Source organism: Triticum urartu, chromosome 6 (assembly GCF_003073215.2).
Source record: "Triticum urartu cultivar G1812 chromosome 6, Tu2.1, whole genome shotgun sequence".
NCBI lineage: Eukaryota > Viridiplantae > Streptophyta > Magnoliopsida > Poales > Poaceae > Triticum > Triticum urartu.
This window is the reverse complement of record NC_053027.1, coordinates 145,859,463-145,871,230: the sequence shown is the minus strand read 5'-3', so window position 1 is coordinate 145,871,230 and position 11,768 is coordinate 145,859,463. Positions and strand designations below refer to the sequence as shown.

At 43.8% G+C, this 11,768-nt stretch overlaps 1 protein-coding gene across 1 annotated transcript; it reads left to right on the top strand.

The window, feature by feature from the left end:
• The first annotated feature begins 5,754 nt into the window (after positions 1-5,754).
• LOC125514398 lies at positions 5,755-6,582 on the top strand. Its single transcript, XM_048679709.1, has one exon. The coding sequence runs from the start codon at positions 6,090-6,092 to the stop codon at positions 6,357-6,359; it is 270 nt and encodes an 89-aa protein (XP_048535666.1). The 5' UTR covers positions 5,755-6,089; the 3' UTR covers positions 6,360-6,582.
• Positions 6,583-11,768: the final 5,186 nt, after the last annotated feature.

The window sequence follows — 11,768 nt, the reverse complement described above, 5'->3', positions numbered from 1 at the left end:
TGAATAAAGTACTTAAGATCTGAAATTTTATTTATGAGAAGGAGTCTTCACATAGTTACATAATTATTCAACTACTCATTTTGCTTCACTTATATCTTTTTAGAGCACGGCGGTAGTTTTATTTTATAGAAATTGATGAACTCTCATGCTTCACCTATATTATTTTGAGAGTCTCTAAACAACATGGTAATTTGCTTTGGTTATAAATCTAGTCCTTATATGAGGCATCCAAGAGGGATATAATAAAAACTTTCATATAAAGTGCATTGAATACTATGAGAAGTTTGATTCCTTATGATTGTTTTGAGATATGAAGATGGTGATATGAGAGTCATGCTAGTGAGTAGTTGTGAATTTGAGAAATACTTGTGTTAAGGTTTGTCAGACCTGTAGCATGCACGTATGGTGAACCGTTATGTAACGAAGTTGGAGCATGAAATATTTTTTTATTGTCTTCCTTATGAGTGGCGGTCGGGGACGAGCGATGGTCTTTTCCTACCAATCCATCCCCCTAGGAGCATGCTCGTAGTACTTTGTTTCGATGACTAATAGATTTTTGCAATAAGTATGTGAGTTCTTTATGACTAATGTTGAGTCCATGGATTATACGCACTCTCACCCTTCCACCATTGCTAGCCTCTCTTGTGCCGCACAAATTTCGCTGGTACCATACACCCACCATATACCTTCCTCAAAATAGCCACCATACCTACCTATTATGGCATTTCCATAGTCATTTCGAGATATATTGCCATGCAACTTTCCACCATCCCGTTTATTATGACACGCTTCAATGTCATATTTCTTTGCACGATCATGTAGTTGACATCGTATTTGTGGCAAAGCCACCGTTCATGATTCTTTCATACATGTCACTATTGATTCATTGCACATCCCGGTACACCGCCGGAGGCATTTATATAGAGTCATATTTTGTTCTAAGTATCGAGTTGTAATTCTTGAGTTGTAAAGTAAATAAAAGTGTGATGAACTTCATTATTAGAGCATTGTCCCATGTGAGGTAAAAAAAAAAGAGGAAAGGCCAAAAAAAGAGAAGGCCCAAAAAAACAAAAAAAAATGAGAGAAAAAGAGAGAAGGGGCAATGCTACTATCCTTTTACCACACTTGTGCTTCAAAGTAGCACCATGATCTTCATGATAGAGAGTCTCTATGTTTTCGCTTTCATATACTAGTGGGAACTTCTCATTATAGAACTTGGCTTGTATATTCCAACGACAGGCTTCCTCAAATTGCCCCAGGTCTTCGTGAGCAAGCGAGTTGGATGCACACCCACTTAGTTTCTTTTTGAGCTTTCATAAACTTATAGCTCTAGTGCATCCATTGCATGACAATCCCTACTTACTCACATTGATATCTATTGATGGGCATCTCCATAGCCCGTTGATACGCCTAGTTGATGTGAGACTATCTCCTTCTTGTCTTCTCCACAACCACCTTCTATTCCACCTATAGTGTTATGTCCATGGCTCACGCTCATGTATTGCGTGAAAGTTGAAAAGGTTTGAGAACACCAAAAGTATGAAACAATTGCTTGGCTTGTCATCGGGGTTGTGCATGATTTGAATATTTTGTGTGATGAAGATGGAGCATAGCTAGACTATATGGTTTTATAGGGATACCTTTCTTTGGCCATGTCATTTTGAGAAGACATAATTGCATTGTTAGTATGCTTGAAGTATTATTGTTTTTATGTCAATATTAAACTTTTATTTTGAATCTTATGGATCTGAAATTTCATGCCACAATAAATAAAATTACATGGATGAGTATGTTAGGTAGCATTCCACATTAAAAATTCAATTTTTATCATTTACCTACTGCAGGACGAGCAGGAATTAAGCTTGGGGATGCTTGATACATCTCCAACGTATCTATAATTTTTTATTGTTCCAAGCTATTATATTATCCATCTTGGATGTTTTATATGCATTTATATGCTATTTTATATAATTTTTGGGACTAACCTATTAACCTAGAGCCCAGTGCCAGTTTCTATTTTTTCCTTGTTTTTGATTGTTACAAAAAAGGAATATCAAACGAATTCCAAACGAGCTGAAAATTTATGGTGATTTTTTATGGACCAGAAGAAGCCCCCGAAGCACGAGAGTTGGGCCAGAAAAGTCCCGAGCCAAGCACAAGGGTGGAGGGCGCGCCCTACCCCCCGGAGGGTGCTCCACCCTTGTCATTGACTCGTGGACCCCCCGACGTGAAACCGACACAAAAAATTCCTATAAATACAGAAACCCCCGAAAAGAAACCTAGATTCGGAGTTCCGCCGCCGCAAGCCTCTGTAGCCACCAAAACCCAATTGGGACCTGTTCTGGCACCCTGCCGGAGGGGGGAATCATCACCGGTGGCCATCTTCATCATCCCGGCATTCTCCATGACGAGGAGGGAGTAGTTCACCCTCGGGGCTGAGGGTATGTACCAGTAGCTATGTGTTTGATCTCTCTCTCTCTCGTGTTCTTGATTTGGCACGATCTTGATGTACCGCGAGCTTGGCTATTATAGTTGGATCTTATGATGTTTCTCCCCCTCTACCTTCTTGTAATGGGTTGAGTTTTCCCTTTGAAGTTATCTTATCGGATTGAGTCTTTAAGGATTTGAGAACACTTGATGTATGTCTTGCATGCGCTTATCTGTGGTGACAATGGGATATTCACGTGATCTACTTGATGTATGTTTTGGTGATCAACTTGTGGGTTCTGTGACCTTGTGAACTTATGCATAGGGGTTGGCACACGTTTTTGTCTTGACTCTCCGGTAGAAACTCTGGGGCACTCTTTGAAGTTCTTTGTGTTGGTTTGAAGAGATGAATCTGAGATTGTGTGATGCATAACGTATGATCAAACCTGCAGATACTTGTGGTGACATTGGAGTATCTAGGTGACATTAGGGTTTTGGTTGATGTATGTCTTAAGGTGTTATTTTAGTATGAACTCTAGGGTTGTTTGTGACACTTATAGGAATAGCCCAATTGATCGATCAGAAGACTAACTTTGAGGTGGTTTCGTACCCTACAATAACCTCCGGGTTACTACCGTGCTACCCGTTTGTCCCTAGAAAATGGGCGGTTGTAGCAGCGGTAGAGCGACACTACCGCTGCTACAACCGCCCGTTCCTCTGTTATCTCCCGTGTTCTTCTTTCTCCTGTGCATCTTGTAAAGAGCGGTAGTACCGCTCGTAGAACGGTAGTACTGCTCCTAGAGCGGTAGTACCGCTCGTCTGCAGGCTATGAGATGCATAACGGTTGGATTTGTCCCCCTCCCCCACTATGAAAGTGGGTCTTCTTCCGCAAGAAGACCCACCTCTTCCTCCCCCAAACTCCATTGTTGCTCCAAAGCTCATTTTCGCCCGATCTCTCTCCCTAGACGGTCAAACTTGTTGATTTTCTAGGGTTTGGTTGAGAAGGCCCGGATCTACACTTCCACCAAGAGAAATTGGATCCCCCCGCACTAATCCCTTGCGGATCTTTTTACTCTTGGGTGTTTGAGCACTCTAGATGGTTGAGGTCAGCTCGGAGCCACAATCCATTGTGGTGAAGCTCCGTGGTATCGTTGGGAGCCTCCAATCAAGTTGTCAAGATTGCCCCAACCTTGTTTGTAAAGGTCCGGTCGCCGCCTTCAAGGGCACCACTAGTGGAATCACGATATCTCGCATTGTTTGAGGGCGTGAGGAGAATACGGTGGGCCTAGTGGCTTCTTGGGAGGCATTGTGCCTCCACACCGCTCCAATGGAGACATACTTCCCCTCAAAGGGAAGGAACTTCGGTAACACGTCCTCATCTCCACCGCCTCCACTTGTGGTTATCTCCTTCCTTTACTTTGTTCAAGCTATTGTTGTGTTGTATCCTTTGCTTGCACTTGTTGTTATTGTTGTTAGCATCATATAGGTTGCTCACCTAGTTGCACATCTAGACAACCTATTTATTGCTAAACCTAATTTGTGAATAAAAGCAAAAAAATTGGTAGTTGCCTATTCACCCCCCTCTAGTAAACCATATCGATCCTTTCACCGAGGGTGTCAAGTCCTACGTGGCGGGTGTACGAAGTCCTGTTAAGCCCCCTGGTTTCGCAAATTCGTTTTGAGAGTTAACGATACCTAGCGGCGAGGAATCCATCATTCGTTGTATGCTTTAAGATTCGCGTGCGGGTAAGCCTTTTCTCCTTGTTTTTTGATATACGAAACGAATACCCTGACCAATACAACAAGTGGACCCCACAACCGAGTAAATATCTAGCCCATCATTATCTTTCTCTCTCTCTCTCCCTCTCTCTCTCGTGAGAGCCACATCCCCATTCCACTCTCTCTCCCTTCTCTCACATAATAAATCCAACCTTTTATTCCATCTTGGCTAAATTAAATCGTCCATATCTATTGAACCACAAGTTCATTTTTTAAATAATTTATATATTTCAACTCCTGACTCCAAGACCTTTAGCACTGGACCAATCTTGCATACATTTTGAACATTTTTAATTTTCAACATTTCACATTCCATATGTGAAACAAACCTATTTCATTAGAAAAATATGAAACAAACCTATTTTAGTAGAAATATGTGAGACCAACTTGAAACTTATTTAACCCAAATATGAAACTGAAATGTCAACTTTGAAAATGAGTATTAAAAAAATTGTAACACTTTATTTCAAAAGAGTGAAATATATTATTTCAAAAATGTGTAATTGAAATAGATGTGATTTTTGTGAAACAACCCACTGGAAAGTAAAATTTAGTTAGTGAAAATGAATAACAATATGAAACTGAAATGTAAACTTGTGAAACTGATTATTTGAAAATGTGCAACAATTTATTTCAGAATAGTGAAATATGTTATTTAAAAAAATGTAGAAGTGAAATAGGTGTGATTTTTGCGAAATAAGCTACTGGAAAGTGAAATGTATATTTTGAACTAAAAAATAATACAAAACTAAAATGTCTACTTGAGGAACTGATTTTTTTAGAAATGTGTAACAATTTCCTAAAAAAATGTGTAACAATTTATTTTAAAAGAGTGACAAATGTTATTAAAATGTGTAAGAAATAGATGTGTTTTTTGTAAAACAAACAAATGAAAAGTGAAATGTAGATTCTGAAACTGAACAAAAATATGAAACTAAAATGTCAACTTGTGAAACTAATTCAAATCATGTTATTGAACAGATTTCAATCGAGTGAAATTACAGATCATGGATTTTCACAAATGTGAAATAGTAACTACAGAAAAGTTGAATTATAATGTATCTGTGAAACTAATTTTGTGAATGTGAAATGTGTATTCATATTTAAATGTGGTTGAAAAATATCCAAGATTGATCTTATTTTAAAGGTTTTGATACAATGAGTTCAAATATAAATAAAAATTCTAAAACAAATATATGGTTTAAAAGATATAAATGTTTTAAATTAGTCAAGGTCAAAAAGATGTTTGATTTATATTGTGTAGGAGAAGAGATATAGTAGTTCGGCGCATTAATGTCATCCTGCATGTGAAGTAGAATGGGTCCGCTGCTGAAATATCAATATTTTCTTAAATTAAAGAAAAGACAATATATGGCGCCAGGTGGCATTAGCTGATTGGGTAAGATGTTGTCGGTAGGTAGCATCACCGCTCAATTTTTCTTTTTTTGCTTTGCCCCTGTTTTTCTTTCTGTTTACGAAAAACAGATATTTCTACTGATCCACAAACAAATGCGAGACAAGGTTGGATGACTTGCGTCGTCACCACGGTCTGGACAGACGCGGAAATTTTGAGGTGCGTTGGAGGTACCTTTAGTGCTCCAAGAAAAGTATCGTCATTAGGGAACAAAATCAGGCGACGTCGTCAATCATCCGACGAGAGGCCGGAGTCCCATATGCCATTACTGCAGCTGCAGAGGTCGCAATTCCTCTCCATTTAGAATTTTAGATAAGCATCGCTCCGCCTCTTCGCCTACGTATAAGCGAAGCTCCTGTTCATTTCACATACCCCGCTCTCGCCACGACCGTGTGCGCGCTCCAGCCTCCAGGGGTAGCAAAGCACGCAAGAATCGTCGCCAGGGAGGAGGAAGACGAGGAGGACCGCCATGGCTAGCGTAGTCATCGAGACCCACGACGCCGCGGTGGTCGGCGGCGCGGACGTGGTGTTCTGCGTCATCATCCTGTGCATGTCGGTGCTGTCCCTGGTCATCTTGGCGGCCTCCTCTGCCGTCGGCAGCGGCGACGGGGAAGGGGAAGGGAAGCGGCGGCGGCGCTCCGGCTCCCGCGGGAACGGGCCGGTGTTTGTGGGCGGCAGGGGCTGCGCCTGCGGCGGCTGCCGCGCCGGCGCCGGCGTCTGCGGTACTTACCTCTCGTGATCACCGCCGACCGTGCAGGCGCCGAGCGCGCTCCACATGTACATACAGCATGGACGCACTTACAGCAGTAAGGAGGAGCATCGATCGGGGCTCTCGCCAGGCCTGCGCATGGCTACTCGTTCTTCTTTCTTCTCTGTTTGTGCATATTACTACTGATAGCTGCACATCATGTGATGTGAATAATCTGCAAGAACATGGAGTGTTTTATCTGTTCCTTGAATAATCATCGATCCATGTGCGATCCGATGCTTCTTCTACTACTTTAGCTGATAATTTCTGGATTTGGGTTCGGTTTCGATGGAACAGTAGTGCTGACGCCCATATGCTCCTACCGTTCTAGCTATGCTCGTTTGTTGGGCACTTGTTGGAGAGACATCTTGCCGGTAAACGAGTACAGTGTTTGGACCAGAAGACGAAATGGGGAAACTGGGGGCGCAGAACCGCCGAAGAGGGCGAGACAACGACGCCCAGGCGACCAACTACCCCAATCAATCGATACAAAAGTCCAGGAATTCGGCACCTAAACCATCAACTATTCGGTGCTGCACGTGAAGAAAAGAAAACAAACGTTCGGTCGTTGCAACCTTACACGGGTGCCCTTCTTTGCACGGTGTTGAGAATCATATCCTCATACATTATGAAGCCTTTTTTTAAGACTTTGAGAGGTTTATGTAATAGCCCCCAAAAATGCCCCCCCCCCCCCCCCCCCCCCCCACCCCCCCCCCCCCCCCCCCCCCCCCCCCCCCCGTTTTTTTAAAAGCCCCCCCAAAAAGCCCCCCCCCCCCCCCACACACACACACACACACACAGCGCCGCTGGCCGCGCCCCAGATCCGCCTCCCTAGCATCGCCGCCGCCGAAGGGGACGCCGGCATAGTCCGCACGTGCCCAAGGAGGGTGGCGGCAGGGTGTTCCTACCTCCTGCGGCGTCGTCAGGCAGGGTCTGGCCTCCTGTCGGCGCGGGGCGGTTCCGCGGCGGAGCTCCTCTTCACGCGGCGCCGCAACCCCTCTGCAGACGGCTCTCCTATCCGAGGCGGTATCTTCTCCTTGGCTATAAGCACGAGCTCGACGGATCTGGCAACGGGGCCGCTGCGGAGGGATTCTGTGAGCGCAGACGTGGCGAGCTGGCCGTGCGTGGGGCGCCCCCTTCTTCGTCGCGTATGCACGGGCCGGCTGTGGCCATGCACGGCGCGCCTCTCTCTGATGGGTGCTTTGTCGTTGGTGCTGTAGGTGGCTTCATTTCTGGATCAACGCAGGGCTGCAGCCATTCTGCTCGGTGCTGATGTGGATTTTCTCGGCTTCGACGTGGGGGCCTTCATCACATGGTGGAGCTCGTCGTCGATGTTACGATCTCGGTTGGCTTGGAACTTGCGTTTTCGAGGGTCCGGCTCGCCGACGTTCCTCCCGTAGCGGCTGTGACCCCAACGCTCTAGAAGCTGCGCTCTTTTTCAGCTTACTGGGTTCGCCGGTGTTTTGGCGGCTCAAGCTTCGTCGATCCAGGTTCGCGTTCTCCGGATCCTGACTCGTCGACATGCCACCCCTTGCCTCACCCCTCCCCCGCCAAGTCCAATCCTCATGCTTCGGGTGGCATAGCTCCCCTTCCAGGGATGACGGCCCTAGCTACGACATGTTCCCGTCTTTGGATCCAGTCCCAATGATCTTGGGATTGTTCGGACATTGTACAGGGTGAAATCCCTGCTTGATGGAAACCCTGCCATGGCCTATTCTTCAAGACCCTCCCGAGCATCGAGGGAAACCCCAGGTCCAGTTCCTCAGATCGAGGGATGGCGGCGCCACAGCATCGTTCCACTTCATGAAGGCATCGTCTTGCTTGCTTGTGTTGTGTCTGGTACTAGATTCCGAGTGTTGGGGCATTGTTTTGGTTAGGGTTGTTTCTGTTGAACTGGGTAGTTTAGCGTTGTGTTGTAGCTCCTGTTTGGGCTGAGCATCCCATGTCTCTATGCTTCGGGCACCATGTTTACACCATTTTTGGTTGTGTCATGCAATGTACCCCCTCTGTATTCTCACTTCAACTTTTTCGATCAATGAAAGATATGCAAGCTTTGCGTATTCTAAAAACCAGCTCCAAAAAATTCAAAATTAGTTTTTGAGCAAATTCCTTCCAGAATCTGTAGAACCAAAAGTTCTCTCTCCCTTTCTCTGTGTTAGCCCATCACCACGGTGGGTCCTATTTGTTGCTTATTGCGACTTAATGAGATCAACCGCACAACCGAATGAGCTAAGAGCAGCTCTAGGTGAGAACCACCATATTGACCTAATCATCATTATAATTGTTTGTAAGTGCATCTAGTGCCCCTTAGTGATTTTGGTGTATTGAAGACTTATAGGTTAAGGGACTAATGAGTTTGTGAGTGTACACTGGTCTATAAGTCTATGAGGAGTTTGATATTTACAATGAAAGTCAATCCCTAAAAATGAGTGTCTTCAGTTGAAGACTTTGGTTTTCTTGAAGACTTTGAAAGTGAAGAAATTGATGTGACCGTGAAGACTTGATATTCATGCGAGGAATATGAACCGTGAAGTCTTTTCTTTTCGTAGTTTCATTTCCTCAAACACCATACTGTTAAAGGGGGTCGAGGTAAAACTAAGGAAAAGTTTCCAAGTGATGCTCATCTCAAAATCCTACACCTACCCAATCCTTTCAGGTGAAGCCATTGGAAATCTCATACAGTTCAGTCAATTTCTTCAATGACAGAGACGAAGATCTTCTGGTCTTTGAGAAATTTGTTCTGACTGAGAAGTTAGGAATTCGCTAGTGCGGATTGCCTACAAGTGAGGAACATGATAGCCCTGAGGAATTTGATACTCAAATATCCGATTGTTGCTGTGCTACGCGCCAGCTATACCAAAACATCTACCCACCTAACGGTCATATCATTAAAGCACATTTATGTCTTATCATGTCGGGCTGTTCCCTAGGCTATAAATAGCTGCCCCTACAACCACTAGTTGGTTGGCTGCTCCACGAGAAACTGACACTTGTCATTGAGAGCATCCCATCCTCCGACGACTTTGAGCGAAAATCATCAAGTGAGGAAAACTCAAACCCAAACACCTACAAACCCAAAGTGATTGAGCATCACTGAAGAGATTGTTCCTGTGTGGAACCGACGCTTGCTACCTTTGAGTATTGTGCATCCTCCAGATGGTTAGGCATCATGGTCTAGGGCATCCAAGAGGAAATTGTGGATCGCCGAGTGACCGAGTCTGTGAAGGTTTGGAAGTCACCTGAAGACTTACCACGAGTGATTGGGCGAGGTCTGTGTGACCTTAGCTCAAGGAGAATACGGTGAGGACTGTGTGTCCGGGAATGTGTGTCCTCAGGTTTAAATACCTAGCCGCTCCGACCAGACGTACGACAGTCACAGCAGTTGGAACTAGTCTACCAAATTATCGTCTTCACCAAGCTACTGGTTCTATTTCCTCAACCCTTTAATTTCCTTATTCATGTATTGAAGTACTTGATTGTTACTGTTTGAAGACTTTGACTGAAGACTTTCTCAATTTCCTCAATCCTAATTCTTCAGTCACTTTGTCTTCAGTCTGCTTATCATGTTTACACGCTACTTGTACTCTGTGCTTATTTTCATTTCATCATGATGACTGTGTTACTACTCTGTTACGCTTGCATCTGAGTATTTATTCCGCTGCTTGTCATTCGTGACTTAGGAAATTCCTCACCTTGAATTTCCTCAATGACGAATTTGTAAAAATTGCCTATTCACCCCCCTCTAGTCGATATAACGCACTTTCAATTGGTATCAGAGCAAGGTACTCCCTTATTTTGTGTGATTTTGGTTTAACCACCTGGAGTTTTAGTTATGTCGACCGCGGGAATGAAGAAAGTGACATGCCCCATCTTTGACGGTCGTGATTATCCAAAGTGGAAGGCCATGATGAAGAAGCGTCTCATGGCAATGTACAGCGAGCTGTGGACCGTCACTGAGATTGGTGTTACCAATCTTTGCAAGATGGCGGAGGCTGATGATATTCACAAGTACACTCGACTTGACATCATGGCGAAGGACATCATCTGCTCCTACTTATCCCGAAATTAGTTCAGGAACATTATGCATCTCTGCCATGCGAAGCTTATCTAGGACCGACTCTCTGACGTCTATGAAGGTCATCAAACTCGTCATGATCCCTGGTTTGAGGATTTCAAGGAACCTCTCAAAATGATGACTTTCGATCCTGAACCATCATCCTCTGTACCGTGCCTCATGGCAAAAGGTGCCAAGGTAACAAATGTTTCTCATCTGAGTCTAGTGATGATGAATCGGGTGATGGATTTGGACCCAGCTATACCAAGCTTGCTTCTATTGCCACTAAACAACAAAAAGCTTTGGAAAAGGTTCAAAACATGCTAGATGAAAGCGATGATATGTTAGGTGAAGAAATGGATTGAACTCAAACTTTGACTGAAAATCTTCAGAGACTTCAGCCTAAGTTTGACAACCTTCAGAGTCATCATAACACTCTCTTAGTTGATCATGAGAAGCTTTCTTGTGAATTTCTTCAAAGAAAGCAAGATCTTGAGAAGCTAAGGGTGAGTTATGAAGATCTTCAAGAGGAACGTGATTCATTGCTTGCTCAACAGATCAGTTCTGCTCAGGTTGAATTCATTACACCATGTTTGAAATGCATTGAACGTGAATCTGTTAATTCTTCACCTGAAAGTTCAAATGCTTCTATTGCTGCAAATTCTTCAACTGTCTATGTTATCACAAATTCCTCATCTGAGGATACCACTAGTATCACTAACAATGCAGGGTTGAAGGAATTGTATGTGACAGGCATTTACAAAAGCCTCAAAGGGCATCAAGCTCTTTGTGATGTGCTTAAAAAGCATATCCTCAATAGGAACCCTAGGAAATAGGGTATTTCCTTTGAGAGGAAACTCAATGCTGATGGGACCTATTGGAAACCTGAGCATTATCCCAAAACCTGATGGGTTGCTGCAAAAGGACCTCCCGTAGATCCATCCACTTTATCTGGCTTTACATGTGAATCTTCATATTCTTCTGATGAGTCATTTGACTCCAATTATAAACTGTTCAAAAATCAGAATGGTGAAGTATTTGCTAGATATGTTGGAACTAACTGCAAGAACGGTCCCCCTATGAAGAAAATATGGGTTCCCAAAAGGTGCCTTGAAAGTCTTCAGGTGAATGTCATCATGACACCACCTAAGAAGAATAGGAACCCCTGATCAAATTCTTCATATGGATCCAAGTCCTCATATGGACCAAATTCCTCGCGTGGATCAAATTACTCATATGGATCCAGATCCTCATATGAACACCATAGTGCTAACACTTCTGTTTTGCAGGGAAAGCCTAAGGGCTATGAATATGTGCATTATTATTCAAATCATTATGTTCATAAG

Excerpts from the sequence above, each read along its gene's own strand:
- LOC125514398 (XM_048679709.1), top strand. The coding sequence starts at position 6,090 with ATGGCTAGCGTAGTCATCGAGACCCACGACGCCGCGGTGGTCGGCGGC.